General features: G+C 39.1%; 1 protein-coding gene across 1 annotated transcript in view; it reads left to right on the top strand.

Moving 5' to 3' along the window:
- The window catches only part of SLC10A7 (solute carrier family 10 member 7), a 123,941-nt gene that overhangs the window by 91,129 nt on the left and 15,499 nt on the right, over positions 1-17,313 (top strand). The window contains exons 8-10 of the mRNA XM_026042598.1: positions 7,572-7,737; positions 10,615-10,666; positions 12,066-12,139. Coding sequence (XP_025898383.1) covers positions 7,572-7,737; positions 10,615-10,666; positions 12,066-12,139 — 292 coding nt within the window. The remainder of the gene's footprint in view (positions 1-7,571; positions 7,738-10,614; positions 10,667-12,065; positions 12,140-17,313) is intronic.

A 17,313-nucleotide genomic window follows, 5' to 3' on the forward strand; every position in this document is an offset into this window, starting at 1 on the left:
TTTCTAAGGTACTGCACTTGAGATCTATTCAGAAGATATGGAAGAAAAGAAATGCTAAGGATAGCTACAGATCAAAATACTGAGGGTGTTCAACACTATTTGTCTTGGTTAGGTAGGACTGTATAAAAATAGACCAACCTGTTTTCAATCCAGATAAGAATCAAAGCCATTTTTGAAGGTGGGATCCAAGGCTAACCAGCGGTTATCAGGAGAAAACAATATGCAAGGAAAGTACTGACACCAAGTGGTGTAGTCGTGTGTCTGATTTCCCTTCATCCAGACGTATTTTAAATTAAATGCGAAGTTTTGCATCTCATTTGTAGACCACTACTCGCTCACTATTGAACTGTTGCACAACATGCCGTGTAGCAAAGTAATAATACTTGGTAAATCACAAGTTGCGCACTCTGGGATTCCAGATGCATTAAGAGATAATGGCCCACAATTCATGAATGACAGCTTCAGCAATTACCTCTAATTTATCATTTCACGCCCATGGTRTCAATTGCTTGCCATGCACAGTCATACTGTTCAGCCGAAAAGTCAGTGCAGGAATGCCTGCTAGGGCAAAGGCTTGAAAGAGAGCAGGCTTGGGACCTGCCTGCTTGGAGGGTTGTTGCTCTTCAACCATCCTCACTCAACGGTGATGAACAGAGGCTTTACACTTCATCTGCATGAGTGTAAAACAGAGGAGGTTGCTTAAAGGAAGCCTTCTCCAAGGGAGTATTTTCCTTCAAAAAATYTCGCCTCTGGGAAAATCTGTACTGCCTAAATGCTCGTTTTCTGGGCAGGCTGCAAAGCTCGCTGTTTTTGCAACCCGGGAAAGTGAGCGAAGCAGTTGAGAAGGTGCTTTTAGATCTGTTTTGGGGGGGAGGTGTTTGTTCTTTTTATGGGAAAATGTATTGAGATTTTTGGTAATGTGGCTGGCTTGTCAGAATTTTAAATGAGGGGTGGGAGAAGGAAGTGGAAGTAGTGTAACTGGTTATTTTTTTACCATTTCTCCAACAATCTTCGTGTGCTGCCAAGCTGCCATTGCCTGGAATGGCAGATAACGCTGCTGATAACAAATCACATAAGGGGCTGCGGGTATAGCCTCTGCTCGGGTGCTCACTGTCATTTGTCAGTTAAAGAAAGTGCTGCTGAAAGAGCTGGCTTGAGGAGGAGAAGGTATTACGTGATCAGAGAGCCTCTGAAGCTTACAGATAGCTGTCACGGACACATGGGCTTTGGCAAGGAGAATTATTCTGCTCTTGGTCAGCGATATTTAGGTTATCTTCGATGGCCTGCATCCTCTCTATCTACAGACATATTTTGCTAAGYGACGATGTGATGTTGGTCAAACCAATGCTGATAGCATAATATTGCATTTATATTTATAGAGTAAAAAGTAGAGCCTCTCTGACGAGATCTTGAGAAGTGAACTACTATGTTCTGTAAAGGTCTCATGTTCTGGAAGGCTTGAGGATCTGYAGTGTTCAAGAACTTATTTGTGCACCACTGCTATATCTATAAAGGCAATTTGAGAATAGACTTGTTACATAGATAAGCATGGTGGTAGATATTTCATGATATTACTTTATTAGATTATTAGATATTGCTTTTGATGTTTCTGTGGGAGCTTGAAGTCCTGATTGTTTTTTTCGGTGTAGTAGAGTTCTATAAAGTCTGATGGAAGGGATGGAAAACGTTGTTCCTCAGCCATCACAAATATGCTAAGATATTTTTACTTTGTTTATGTGTTGATACTTTTTGCTGGCTTAAATTAAGATTTCAAGAAATATCTTAAATTAAGATTTCAAGAAATATCATGCACGGTCCTGAGAGTTTGGTTCAAGATTGTTGTTTCTTTGTTTATTTTTTTCTTCTGAAAGTGACAAGTAGCAGAGCAGTGAAAAACACTGCAATATTTCCTCTCTCCTTTTTGCAGACTTTCTCCTTTCTCTACACCTAAGTGCTTATGACAGACTTTTATTTTATGTTTTATATTAAAGAGCGATTTATGATTAAATGTTAATGAAATAGAATTTTCACTGTGCTTTCATTATATTCTACTAGTTTGAACATTTTTCAAAGCAGCACACCAAAACCCACTGTTTTCTATGAATAAATAATAAAAAGCTTGTCTGTACATTATCATTCATGCATTCTCTAGTTGCCCCACTGGTAATTTGTCTGCCAGCATAAAGTGGGCACTTCATATTAAGCAGACCTTAACTAAAGCTAAAATTAATGTTATGATTCTAGTAGTTCTTCTTCCAAATCTATAAAATGAAGCTGGTTGTATAGAAATCCTCATAGAATCAGAAAATCTTGGTATCCTCCAAGTGAAGGATTTTAGCATCATCTGTGTCGTTGCCCGACCTGCTCCGGAGGGGCCCTGGCAGCCTTTCGGGAGCATGTTTGTAGACACAGCTTTRAAAGGGTACTCTGTTGCACTGCAGATTGTTGCTAAAACTGAAGCTAAACAACCTAGCAATTAATTTACTTCTAAGGAATAAGAAAGGAAAGGGAGAGGCATATTGCAGCTTTCAGAGAGCAGAGGGTATGATTCACTTAGGCATAGCGCTCACCAAAGTTATAGCAGTTGGGGTGCAGGGGGAAACAGTAGTCAAATTGTTATAAAAAGGGAATGATTTCAAATGCTTTCAGTCTTGTAACTTAAATCTGTATGGAAGTAGCCCTGCTTTTCCTTAAATCTCCAGGGGTGCTGCAGGCAGCCACGGTGGTGCTCAAGGAGATCAGCACTTTGGGAAGCTTGTTGCAGAAAACCGAGATGACAGATTAGCAGCGTTGAGACCACAGTTCRCTCCCTTCTGGCACTTCACTCGGGGAGCAGAACCTAGTGCCCACAGAAATGCAAAGTATGAAGAAAATATACACACCGCCCTTACAGACTCCCTTTGTGTTTTTGCTGTTACACCTGTTTTTAATGCTATTAAGAAACAGTTTTGGATTGGCCCCAAACATGAAAATTAATTTCCAAAATAGCCTTGTTTTGTAAAGTTTAATTGTAAAGGTGTATTTGTGCTAGGAGCTCTCTCTGGTGAGTAAATTGACCGACATAATGGAGTAAGATAGCTTTGGGGGGGTGTTCAGTAAGCTGAGGAATGAAAACAAGACTGTGGTAAATACATTTGTCTTGCAAAGTAAAAATATTTTATGCCTTTTTTTTTTTTTTTTTTTTGCTCCCAGCTTCAGGAAAGCAATATTAATATTATTATTAATATTATTAATATTATTAATATTATTAATATTATTGGGGTGCCGATTTGATATCTGTTGATCTCTTAAAAGCTATGGAAAGGTGGGTGAATCCATACAAAGTCTTGGCTTTGTGACAGTGTAGAGGAATGGTCAGAAGACCGTAGCTTGAAAATAGAATCATCAGCACAGGGTCCAGTGGAAGTGGTTTGAGCCAGGAGCTGGGAGAGTTGTTCAAACTGCAGCTGCAGATCGTGAAGCAGGTCACATTTATGCAGTTGTACAACCTACAGTTTCATTTCCATCTTGGTATCCATCTAATTCTTTCTATTGCTTTTCACAGTCTCCATCTTGGTTCACTTTCCCTTCTGTTTGTCCCCCTTACATGTCTTCATGTCTTACATGTCTTASTGTTTCACTGAAACAGCTTTTCTAATATTCGGTGGCATCTTTGTTCTTCATTTGCTATCGCTGTATAAGAAGGGGTATTGAGAAGTTATTAAACTGTTTCACACAAAGAAAACTTTTCACAAGAAAACCTTGCATTGCAGAGTTCATCGTAAAGCTACGTTATAAGTGATGGTAATAGTAGTAGTAGTAATGAGCGAACTAAGACTCCTACCTTAAAAGATAAAGTAATTTAAGTAACTGCTGCATTTAGAACTGCATCATTAATAGCCCTATTTCAGCTTGTCTTCTTATGTGTTTCAAGCCAAGGAAAATGTGATGTGTGTTTCTTAGTAGAAATGTTAAAGTTCAGGTGTTTTGTCCAGGTATTTTGAAGAATATACCAGTACAAACTAAAAATACGATTAAAACATTTTAAATTCTTTAAAAGATTAAATCAGTCCCTAAGAGTTGATAGCCTTAAGAGATATCTTTTTGTGATGATATCAGTAGCAGGAGAATCTTTTGTGTGTATATAGAAACAGAAAAATGGACTTCCTCTAGTCTTTCAGCTCATGATTTTAAAACATTTTAAACATTGAAGACCTAGTATTTTTTTGAAAGATGTGATATATTACAAATGTCAGAAAATGTAGGGGGAAGAGAAGGCACCTTTTCCTCGCAAGTTCAGTTAATAACAAGCAGTAATGGATTATGTTAAGTTTATTTCATTGTATGCAGGTAAAGCACTTGAGTGGGCAGGTGGAAGTATTCTAGCTGTACTTTGCTGACAGGTTTCTCTGGGTGTGACAGTTAGGAAAGTGTATTAAGATAAGAGAATTGTTGTTTATAATGTATGTTCTGCTGTTTTCATATATGATCTTACCATATATGGGTGTTATTTACTGGCTCCTCAGGAACAGCAGCTGCCAAGTGAGTTGAGTGGATCCTCACCATAGGCCATAATGTACAGAAATCATCTTGTTGGCTTCTTGTAGATTTGCAGAAAACAAAGCTCTGTATTTTTTTTTCAGGCCCTTGTTTACCTATGTGGTTCTTTATTTAATCATTTCACTCCATGTTGCTTGTGGCTGTCTTGAATTTCCGGTCYGTTATTGCAGAGCAAAAGGCTTCTCTGGCTGACTGTGGTCTGTTTGTGCCTTGTCTTTATTGTATGTGTGGGAATTACCATTATTTCCCCACAAATCTTTACAAGTTTTTTTAAAGTCCTAGTTAACACTGAAATGGTTATAAATTGGGTTAAGAATTAAGAGGCTTTCAAAGCATCCTTGTCCTGAAACAACTCTGCAGGGCATGAATAAGTAACAAATGGATTGTTTTTCAGTCAAAATGAATCAGCTGACATGAGCTTGCCTGTGAAAAATGTAGTTCAACTTTCACAGACAGCTATAGGGGCTTGGGTTATATTTCTCTCCTGTTAAATTACATAAGAATTCAATTACTTCAAGTCAATGATTATAGGCTGGATCAACATGCTCTAAAATTACTGATCACCTTGAACATTAAGAGAAACCAGGAATGTATCAGCTTCTGTGTTAGAGAGGCTGCATTTATCTAGATTTTTATAGTACATGTTTCTTAGCATGATGCTAGGGGCTCATGACATGATTTCCTGAAGCCACAGTTTAGTTCTTCAGGATCTGACTATGCCATTTTTTTAAATGTAAAATGCATGAAGAAGCCCCACTGGTGTCTGCTAATTTGCATTAACTTCTAGACCAGTCCAGGTCAGGAAGTCAGAGGTGGGTATTTAAAGAAAACGTCTACTAGTATAAGGTAGGGAGGAAGTACTACTTCAAATTATTATTTTTTTAAATATTTTCCCTCTTTCTTATATATCTGCACATATTGGATATGCATACAGACAATATTCATATTGTCAAATATTTTACAATTATAGTGTGGTACAGACACAAGATTCTAGTTTTCATAATAAATATAATGGGCGTAAATTGTACTCTGGTATAATTGTTAACTGAAACTTTTCAGTATCTCTGGTACTTTCAGTGTTGGTCTGGTTCACATTTATCTGACTGAAGGCCCATAAATGTCTGCAGTTATTCTTRCCACGATGTGATTTTAATTTAGCAGATAGTAGGATTCTTTTTTTTAATCTTCCTTAGAAAGTGCTCACTTTAGAGGCCGGAAACTTTCCTTTTTACTTCTAGGAATGATCGAGGGTCACAGACATGCTCGGATCAGGCTGGTGGGCTCTCTGTGTTTGGCTGGGCCCACGCTGCGGGTGCTGCCTTGCGCGYGCGGTTGCCCGTCTCGTGGCGGGCAGCGCAGCGCTGCGCTCTCTTCCTGCACGCCTCGCAGCMGGGCGGCCGCAGGGGCTCTGCCAAATGCCTGCGCCGCGGGGCTGGGTTTGCTCCCGACGCCTGCACTGCAGGGCTCGGTTTGCTCCCAACGCCTGCGCCGCGGGGCTGGGTTTGCTCTTCGGCATCTGGCGAGTGTGAAACTTGAAAGTTGAGTGAGTGTTTTCACATGGGTGTCGAGTACCTCCATGTATGGGTTCCTGTAAATCTGTTATTTTTCACCATCAGGAAACTTAAAAGTGCCTTGAGGTAACCACTGGTCTTCAGCAAACCTTGCTTTTTGTAAACTCAGCATGCAAACTCTTCAGTACGTGCCCTACTATGTGGTGGTTCCAGTCTATTTTCTGCAGTTACTCAGTGACTTACAGGACTTCTCTATTGAGAAATTTGCAAAAAAGCTGGGAAGGCAGTGAGGAAACCTGACAGCCGTGAGGTCAATCCACTGGTTTTGGCAGCTAGTGTGTGAAAAGGTCCTGTGCTGGCACTGGTGATGATGGTTTAATATTAATCTTGAATACCTCTAAAATGTTCTGTATTATTCAACTGGTAGTGATGGTGTTTATTACTGGTACTGCTATGGGAAGGTAATGAGACACCCCTAGAAACCTCTGACAAAAGCGTCTCAGCACCTTGTGCTATTATTTCTGGAAGAGTTTGGTAACAGTCTTGGGAGATTTCAGCAGAAATTAGGCAAGATAATGTGGTTGCTGAAAAATTAACATAAGTCACAGCTGTATGATAAAAGCTGTAAAAAGTTTTTTTTCAAACCATATAAAGTAAGGAGAGAAAAAAAAAAAAGCAACTCCCCGTGCAGGACTAGGATAGATGTATGTCTCTGCTGGGGATACTTAGCCTTAGTCCTGTACTATTTGCCATAAATTAGAAGTTTAAGTTGCTTTATCATTTATGGTTGCTTCTAAAAAAAATCTGGAAAAACAGCTTCAGATTCAATTTCCTGAAAGTGCAAAAGTTACACTAAGTACAGGACGTTTGCTTGTTTTCTTGTGTTAATTCTGGTATTCTAAAAGCGTGCAAATGGCATTTGTCTTTGGATTTACAAAAACTCTAGATATTCAGAGTTTGAATTATTTAAACTCCCACAACACATGCACTTTTGCTTTTCAAGCTTGAGTTATAATTTAATTAAAAACTTCTGGTGCATTGCTAGCTATTTAAATATTAAAATGTTCCATGGATCACTTTCGATTATCTACCGTCATGAAATTCCTGAAGATGTCAGATTTTTAAGATTCCCAAAGTTGCACTTGGAATTGTCTGTTGATGCAAAGGGGACTGTGATAATTACATACATCCATTAGTATCAGCAGAGGAGATAAACTTTGGGGAGGCTTAATGGGCATGTCTCAGTGACAGCTAGCAAAGAGCATTTGGCATGATTAAGGATGGATTTGAATGTACTTGAAAATATACTCTCATTATGGACGCCCAGTGGAAGTTGCACTACAAATGTTAAATTCCCCAGAAGAAGAGTTGTGTGGCAGGGAAGCTTTGAAATCCACTGTGGCCGTCATCCAAATTACTCTCTTCTCTTTGTGTCTTTCCGCTGTCAGATTCATTTTGTGATGCCCAACTTGGCTCCCTGCATCTTTGAAAAGAGGCAACCTGTTGATTTCTGTGTTTCAGATTGTCCGAAGATACATCAAGGACTGGCTCGAAAGGAAGAAGCCTCCATTTGGTGCTATCAGCAGCTGTGTGCTCCTCATGATCATCTACACAACCTTCTGTGACACTTTTGCCAATCCAAATATTGACCTTGATAAATTTAGCTTGATTATCATAGTGTTTATAAGTAAGTTCAGTCTTAATGTTATCTCTTTTGTCAATTAGATGTGTGCGTGTAAAGAGCAGTGTATGTGAGGAGAGAGCAGGGGAAAGGGAAACTGGCTGTAGTCGAGAGCTTGCGCTTTTAACGTGTCTCGCAAGCCAAATAGATTACCTGGCTTCTCAGGGACTGCGTGCTCTTAGGAAGGTGTGCGGGGTGATGGACCCTGCTATAGGGTGTGCCTTGCTTTCTAGAGGGGCTCAGGACTGTTTCTCAGGCATTTATGAGTATGCTGCAGTGKCATCTTCATTACTGAACAACCCTACAGGAGCAGATGTTGCATTCCAAACAGAAAGCAAAGATTTGAGTTTGAGCTGCTACCCAGAAATAATGTTATAACTCTCAAATAGTTCTTTCTTACTCTATTACAAACTCAGAAACTAGTAGGGAATTTGAAGGTGTTGATATATTTCAGTGGATGGATGAAGGCACTCATTGGAGAGTTTGTTTTAGAAGCACTCTTACTCATTCAGCCTTAAATAACACACACATGAGAATAGACTGCTGGTATCTTTGCCGTCAGTTAAAAATACACTTGCAGATCATTACCTCCGAGGGAAAAGCAGTGGTGTTCAGGCACTGTCTCCTCTTCAGACTGTGCAGAGAAAGAAGTTTCAGTCTGCTTGGGGTAGAGGTAACTAAATTATACAAGAGTATAAATCACTTCCCATAAGCTCCCAAACTATTAGATTTCAGAAGATCACTGCATTGGCTTCCAAAACTGTGTGCATGTGCACACGTTTGCGTCCAACATAAATAAGTATTGAACACAGATCCAACCTCCACCAAAGTCAGTAAGAAATTTACCCCTGTCTTAGTGGGTAGTATTCTGTCTTACTTGCTGTCATTGTGGAAGTTTTTTGATTATGAAATGCTGAATGTGTTAAAATATTTCACAGAGTTATAAATGGTACTGTGTTGCTTGTAGTGAAGCTCATTTTACTCAGAAAACAAAGAACAGCAGGGCCATCTAAGGAACTTTTTCAAAATGAAGAAAATACTTGTTTGCATTGGCACCTGAAGAGGGTCTACATCCCTGATGCAGTTAAATCAGTACCAAAATGTAGGRGAGAAAGAAGGATGTGAAAATCTCAGACTCTGACTTACAATGCAGAGAAATTAAGAACGAAGTAGTTTTATGTCRCTACAGTGACCATTACTTGGAGAAAACAGGCAAAGTTGTCTTCTAGACCAAAAAAAAAAAATAAAGACACATTCTTGGACATTAGACAGTTGTCATTGGACAGCTGTATAGTGGTTGCTCCCATGGTTTTCCTTTCTTTTACTTCTAAGGCAGCTCTGCATTTGTGCCATGTGTAACTACATTGCACTTATAGTACAATACAGTGAAAATCATTATATATACATTTTTATTTTAAATGTGTGTAGCTGGAGTTTCTTTGCAAGAATATTAATGTAAGCCTTGAAACTGATAGGAACATATTGTATGTTTGTTTCTTCCTCTAAAATATTTATAAAACTAAAAAATAAGAAAGTTATGAAGATGAATGTGTATGTTATAGTCCAGGAAGGCTTTTCTTCCATTGCATGTGTTGACTGACTGTGTATTGTGTTACACCAGAAGTGAAATTAGCACAAGGAGTTTGGGATGAAACTGCATTTATTTTTCTGTGGATTAATCTTTTCATGTAATTTTTATGTTAGTACTCTAGACACAGCAAAATAAGCACAGTGGATAATTGGTATCAACACATGCTTATTGCTCTACAGAATTATACCCATTAAGAAAGGGATTTTTTTTTGTGCATATTAAGTTAATTTACTCAGTTGCAAAAAATTATAAGTCATTAACAATGTATTGCTTCCTTAGTTCATGAAGTAAGTATTAATTGCATGCTGGGGTGACATTTATGCATCTTAGGAAAAGCGTGTAAGAGAACAGAAGATGTCACTGGCAGTAGTTAATAACTGCGCCTTGTTGCCCGGTTAAAAGCTGCAGTCAAATCCAAAGTGTTGGCTTGGCTGGCATTACCCCCGGGCTGCATTGGCCTCAGGGCATGCACAGATGGGGCACGGGAAGGGGGAAGGAGCCACGCCGCGTTCAGCCCCTTTCCTTGCTCTCGTTGCCCATCCCTCCGCCAACGCCGTGCGGACTCCGCGCGCCCCAGAAGCCCTGCAGGTACCGCATGGGCTGCAGAGGGGAGAGCTGCCCTCAGGGTGCACAAAAACATCCACACATAAAGTGCACTGAGCTTGAACAGCTGCTCTCTCTGATGTATAGAGGAATTAGCCTTCCTCTCCGAGGGAATTAAATGTATATGATTACCTTCTGTTAATAGTAATTATTCATCAGGAGAGGACTATACCCAACGTGTGAGAATATTTATTGTAATCATGCCTGCACATTGTGCTTTCATTCTGTTAAGGAGAAATGGGCTAAGCTGAAATATCTAGCAGCTAGAGCGTGTCCAAGAGATSTTATGTCATCAGCCTAATAAAGCAAAATGAGAGAAATGGGCAGGCAGCATTTAGCAGTCAGCTGCTCTGCTTGCACTGGGTTGAGAAATACTTGATTCAGAGGAGGTACCTGAGGAAAATCTTGTGTAGCAGTGGTAGTAGCTCTGATTTTCTTGGTTATATAATTGTTAATAATTATGCCTTTGGGTTTAATTGTCCAAATCACCACCCTCTAAAGCCTTTATGGTTTTCGAACACTGGATTTCTCTGAACTGACTTGGTTCAGCTTAACATGAGCAGCCTAAGCTGCTCCCTTTAGCATGGGTGCAAAAGACATGCATATTGCACACACAGAGATGTTGATGATCTTTACTTCCATGACATAAGTTTAATTTTAATTTTAATTTGTTTCTCTTCTCTTGTCAGTATTTTCTATTCAACTGAGCTTCATGTTTTTGACTTTCCTCTTCTCTACAAGGTAATCAAGTGTACTGAAACAGAATGTTTGAGTGTTTGTTATATGTGATATTTTTGTTTTGCATGAATCAGTTTATACAGATAGGTAAGGGCAGATTCCTGGGTAGGAGTGAACCCATTTTAATGTTCTTTTCATTTTTACTGCATTTTTGTCTGTTAACATTTCATAGGCTAACAGAGCAGGACCTGAATTCTGTCTCTTCTTGTATGTTAATTACAGCGTTGTTAAATCGCAATCAATCACTGCTATAACTCATCCTCTGAAAAAAATGGATTTGCACAGATGTCACTGAAGGTATAATTTGCCCTGCAGACATACTGGTGACATATGAGAGAGAGAACTCAGTTTGACTTTTTACATCTCAAGATACATTTACTGGCCTTCAGTCGTCTTTGTATGCGTAAAATGTGTTACATTTATGGAGTTTCTTAAAAGATAGTCGTCCTGAACAAATATTTGGTAAAGATATTTTTTTCCTTTTTAAATATAGACTAGGAAGAACTGGCCATTTGTGCCTCAGAAGGTGGCACATTACTGTTGCGTAGTCRCTTTGCTCCCTTTGGCCTTGGCCTTAGCCGAAGGTAGAGTGAGTCGCTYGTGTGAGTGTCTGCCATCCTCCTGTGGCTTGTGCTTGCCGAGGTATTTCCCTTAGCAGCGCTCTTCGCTTAGCCTGGGAAGTGCTAGAACACCCAGCAGGCTGCAGATCTATATTTAATATAAGTTACCCAGTATGTGTAAGGAATGATTACAAAGGATTTGGCCCGACTGTAGAAGCCCAAATGCCCCAAGTAATGGCCAATTCAAACAGTATAATTAATATTGGCACTTCAGAAAGCTATTCCTAATTTTGACCATGGTCATCCATTGGGCAGTAAGATACTGCTCTATGTAAACTTCTGCCCACAACATGTAAACCTCAAAAATAGTTTCTTGCTCAAGCAGATACAGAAAAYGACATATTCTAAGTAGTTCTCATAGTGTAGATTAAACAAATTATGTAAATGAAGCATTTTTGTTAATACTAAGTACTAGGAAAATAAATCATAGGACGTTCTCTTTTTTTTAACAGTGGCAAACTGGCCACTGACATGTAGCTGAATGTTTGCAGAAGTAACTCTGACTGGAATAAAGTTGTCCTACATATACARCATGCTCAGAATAGTTCCTTTTCATGAGGGAGTGTATTCATTAGAGAGTTTGCCACAACCAAGAAACAATTCTGCTTTAAAAAAAAAAAAAAACAAACACTACTGTTCATTTGTGGGTAGAATTATTTCTGGCACTAGAACTGATCAAAGGGATGTGAAGTTGTATATGGATCCTCAAAGTACTACATTTGATCGAAAATGTTTTAGGAAGGCTTTTGCTGACAGAGCTGATTAAAACTCTTTCTTTTTAGGAATAACTCTGGTTTTACAGCAGCAGACACAGTGGCTATCATCTTCTGTTCCACGCACAAATCCCTCACCCTGGGTAAGTCAGGAGGAGAGAACAAGATATTCATGTTTGCGCATAGCGGAATTAAATGTTTATTAAAGGCGAGACAACATGGTCTTTTCACCTGAGACTTCAATGATTATGTGGTAAGACCGTCTCACTTAGGGAAAATGTTTTTTTTTTCTGTTTTTGTTCTGTTGCTTCATCCAATATTGATAATTTTTGATGTTTGTTCCTGAAAACAATTTAAGGTATATCTGCATAGTCCCACAGTAATGACATTATGTCTCAAAACTAGGACAAGAGAGAATCAAAACATGTGATCTATTCAGAAATCACGAAGAAGCAGTGTTGTCTTCTCCTTAATATGAGCAAAATGTGCGTGTTTAAGAAGTCTGTAGGTTTTTTTTTTGACAGTGTTTTATTTATTGGAATTCATTCATCAAAACAGTATTGAGACATTTGTCACTTACAATCCCTTAGTGATAATAAGATGTTCTGATGGAAATTCACAGCATACCACTAAATCAGAGTCCTGTTTAGTCACCCGATAGTGCTTCATCCCTGTTATGTTCTGTYAGTGTAAGGTTTCCAACTTGAATATTTTGTTATTGGTTTTCAAATATGAAAACAYGTGTCTGGTAAAGCATATATGACAATATTAGCCTTATCAAAGCTCTYTGGTAGTGCCTGCCAAAGATTAACGTAGCTGGTGCTAATAACAAAGAAGGTAAGAACTGGGCTTGAAACAGGGGAAGGAGTCAGAGAGTACTTAGGTGCAATGTTTTCAAGTCAGCTTAATATGATAAAACTGATCATACAGCCAGTCCTGTGCCGCCAAATTATTACCAAGTACCTTGAAAATCTGTGGGAAGGAAGGTAGTTTCTGGAAGACAAGAAAAGGGCAAACCACARCTGCTCTTTTCAAAAGAGTGTCAAGGAGGGGCTGAGGAATTACAAACCAATTAGTTTAACTTTGCTTGCTAGAAAACTACTGAAACAATAGCTAAATAATTTTAACRCTGCTGGAGAAAGCAGATGAGTAAGTCTCATAGATTTGTCAAATGTGTATCAAGCCGGTCTAATTTCCTTTCACACAAAGTTATGAGGTCCTGAGGATTGGGGAGAAGTAGCAAAGGTGATATGGCTTGACAATATTATGTTTTTTCATGTCGCTATGTGACATTTGGGACTCCACAATTTGAAAATGATGTGGACCAACTGGAAAGAGATCAGAAGAAAGCGACATGGGTGATCATAGATCTCAAAAACATGATGCATGGGAAAGAGTCAAAAAATTGCGATTGGTGAGAGAAGTCTGAGCTCAGATACAGTAGTGATTTTATAAGAGTTAGTAKTTGATGCAAAGTAGAAATTACCTTATTCACAGTGGACCTTAAGAAAGAAWGGACTTTTTCTGTAACAAGGAGGATTTAAACTATCAATCAGGAAAACCCGTCTTAYGTGAAGACAGTTGAGCTTTGGAATATGTTGCCTACTGATGTCTTGGAATCTCATCATTGTAGACAAACCTCAGTTAGGAATTAGATAGCTCAGTTTGGCCCTGCCTTGGAGCAGAAGATAGATTAAATTTCCACTTGAGTGGAAAGCACACACTTTCCAGCCATGTGTGCTATAAAACTGAAGCCTCAAAAAATAAAYGAGCTTGTATCAGGAGGACAGTTACATTTGTGTTTATGGAAAGTGACTCCTCCATCTATCTCATAGCGTGCTACCATACTTAAAATTTTAGTGATAGTGCATATAAACCTAGGACACATCCGGGATGCTGTAGAACAGAAGCTGTTTGTATTTTACAGCATCCTTCCTTCCTAATGAAAATAATTTTATACTCAGGGCATTCTGTGAATGCCATTTATCATGACACTCAGAAAAGAACCATATTTTCTTCAATATTTACGTCTTGAAGGGGCTTGCTTTCACCTGGTGAAAAGTGAGGACTTTGGGTCTCTCTCATGTGCTCTACCAAGCATCCTCCCATAGCTCATCTTGACCTGCAAGTTCTACATACACAGCTGAATCAGTGCATTTCTATTCTGCTAGCCCTCTTTTTTTATATTTTACTTTCTCATTGATAAGAGTCCAGTTGTGTGTCCATAGCTTGCTTGACTTTTCTGCAGGATTTTTCCCAAGTTGCTGCTGTCTGATTCACTATAGTCTAATTAACTGGATCTATGTTTCATTTTGTAGAATTCTTTCCCCACGTGCACTGACAAAAATACATTACCCACCCTGACTTCAGGTATTTCTACAGCTTCTTTCTGGTGGTGCATGCTTTTACTCTGCTAGTACGGGCTCTCTTGAACACCTAAGTGTGCAAACCGAAATGAAAGAGGTTGGTGATAGAGTGCAATGTTGTAGCACTGTTTCTTGTCTACAGACTTCAATTTGTCACCTTCAGGTCAGACTGCTTTACCTTCATCCCTGAAGAGCTAGTGACTCTTGGAAGGCAATTTGCTTCCCAGGAGGCAGGTTACCAGAAATCTGTCATTTTTAGATTTTTCAGTTTTGCACTGCCTTTCCTTAAGTGCCTGCATTCAGACTCCTGAGAGCATGGGGCCTGCTTCCCTTGCTATTTTCCCTCCCTGGGATTGAGCTTCATCTAAGCTTTCTTGAGGCTCCAGACTGCTACTATGTGTGGGTGGCCATCAGCAGCACATCACAAATTACATATCATCCTTGATGGGAAACGCTCTTTGTGGCAGTCCCTGGGAACCCATCTTGAGTAAGCCTGAGGGCCAGCCACTCTTCTGTGTGCAACATAAGCTTGCCCACTGTTGTTGTAAGCTAGTTGGTTTTGAGGTCATCAATATTTTTCTATTTGGTGCTTACTAATGACAGATCTGTATAGGAATAGAGCTGCATAAATATACACTGCTACCTAAACGTGTAGGTGCATGGAACATGCTAGGAAGAGGTAAGAGCTGGTTTTATAAAATTGTTTGCCCCTGAATTGATAATATAAAAGCCACTAGCATGTGTTCTTTCACTGAAGGTGGAAGCAGAATAGATGTARTTTATTTTTAAGGATCAGCTATTTCTAAATGATAGTTGAATGGATGTGCAGCACTATCTTGTCTGCCCTGATCTCAGTGGAAGTAAGAAGAGACATAGGTATTTTCCTCTCGCTGTTTTTGTTGTTCTGTCACATTTCTCCTTGTCCAGAGGTGTTTACTGTAAGCCACGCTAGGAGGAAGGTTCTGTTCTCCCACAGCGCGGAGGGTTTTTGCTCTCTCTCTGTCATTACAATGCCTGAAAGCCCAAACCGCGCAGGGCCTGGTTTCATACCCGTTGTAGAGATCTGCTTGTTTGTCTGTGGTAGAACATAAATGACCCCCCAACGCTTCTTCCTGCACTGTGGAATTGATTTCTCTCGACTTGGCAGGTGAAGCTCCGATAGGTACGTCTGGTCCGTTCCCTGCGGGACTCAGAGTGGCACCGACAAAAGTGGGAGAAGCGCTGACAGCTTTAAAGCTTTAGAAGTGGTAATAGGAGAGGCATGAGAAGACTTTTATAAGTCACTTTCTCCCACACCATATTATGAAACCAACTAATTCCCATGCAGTGCATGCTCATGAGGCCAACTGCCACTTCCACTGTTGAATCCATGAATAAGTGCTTGCTCTGCACGGAGATGAGTGCTGTTCCCATATGCTGGGTTTTATTTTGTAGACAGAACAGTTGACACACTTTTTGTCTCACAGATCAGAGTGCAGGGCATGTTTGTGTAAGGACAAATTATGCAGGGTACATACCTTTGTGTTTCTCATTTAGGATTGCAAGTTAGTATTTTTTGAACTGTGATGGGTGCTTTGGAAGTTTTGAAATACACTTCATATGTAGAAAAATAATGTTTATTTTTATTTCATTTAACAAGAGGAACGAGCTGTAAACTTACAAGTAGTGTGGATAAATGCAGTACGCACAAAGGCCTCTGGCATATTTGCCCACACTTTGTTCTTTTTCTCTCTTTCTCCCTGTTCACATATATGCACAGTACATGTGAGCACACACATATGCAGACATTTGATGCATGGCTTTTATTAGTGCATTTGCCATTGATTGATTAGTACTTAGTATTAGTACTTCTTCTATTGATTGATTGCAGATGAAGTGACTATTTGACCTTTAATTATGAGCCTTGCTATTGAAAATGACATTGAGCTATGGCTTCACATAATCCATCTGGAAAGCCCGACATGATGCCATTCCCTGGAGTYCATTCAGTGAGAAGAGAAGAGGCCTCAAGGAAGTGCAAAGCTATCAGTGTGGCTCACCTTAAAAAAAATACTGCAGCATTGTTGCTTGCACTTACACAAAAGTTGCAGTCAGGTGTGGAAGGCTATTTTAATTTTTTGTAGAGTGAATTGCTAGCTGGAAGTTACAACTGAAATATAAAATGCAGAATTGTCCAAAAATATTTTTACTTCAGGTCTTTGTAATTATTATGCAAAAATATTTCACAAGCAGAAAATGGATTATTGCAACCTACTTTGGCTACCATAAGTACAAGCATCAGCACTGTAAGTATGACGGACAGCATTTTTTTTTTTTAAGAAAAAAGAAAACTTATAAATTAGGGTATTGTTTGTGATGCACAGGGCATTTTTTTCTCCTTTAGATTTAAGAATATAATAGCTCTTTTGTCATTGAATTCTTAAAAAAAAAAAGCAAGCAAAGCTTGCAAAGTGTGCAAAATACTTTCAGAAAGGAATAGGATTAATTTGCAAATAAAGGTCGAAGTTCTCATTTTCCTTTAAAATAATTGTATTAATTTCAGCCAACATTTTTTAAATTAATCTTCTTACTGCATGAATGCAGCATGTATAGTTTATACCTGAACAATTCTTAAAAGCCTAGTGTAAAGCACAAGTGGATTCACAGACAACTCAGTTTTCTACGCTCAGACATTTAGGCCACAGATTAATCAGCTCATCCTTTCTCTCTCTGAGATCTCCAGCTGCACAGTGTGTTTGTCATGCTCACAAAAACATCCAGCTTGCTCACAACTGCCTGGAGTTTGTTCATGTTTTTTATAGAAATCTCTTCACAGTTTTTGGGGGGTAAATAGCATTTTTGCACAGCGTAAATCACAGTTATTGAGTATTAGCTGTGTTTTGGCTTCTTCTGGTTTATCAAGTACTTGAGCTCACTGAATACTGTGCTAATCAAGAGTAAACATCTACTAT

Source organism: Nothoprocta perdicaria, unplaced genomic scaffold (assembly GCF_003342845.1).
Source record: "Nothoprocta perdicaria isolate Ctin4 unplaced genomic scaffold, notPer1 scaffold_31, whole genome shotgun sequence".
Classification (NCBI taxonomy): Eukaryota; Metazoa; Chordata; class Aves; order Tinamiformes; family Tinamidae; genus Nothoprocta; species Nothoprocta perdicaria.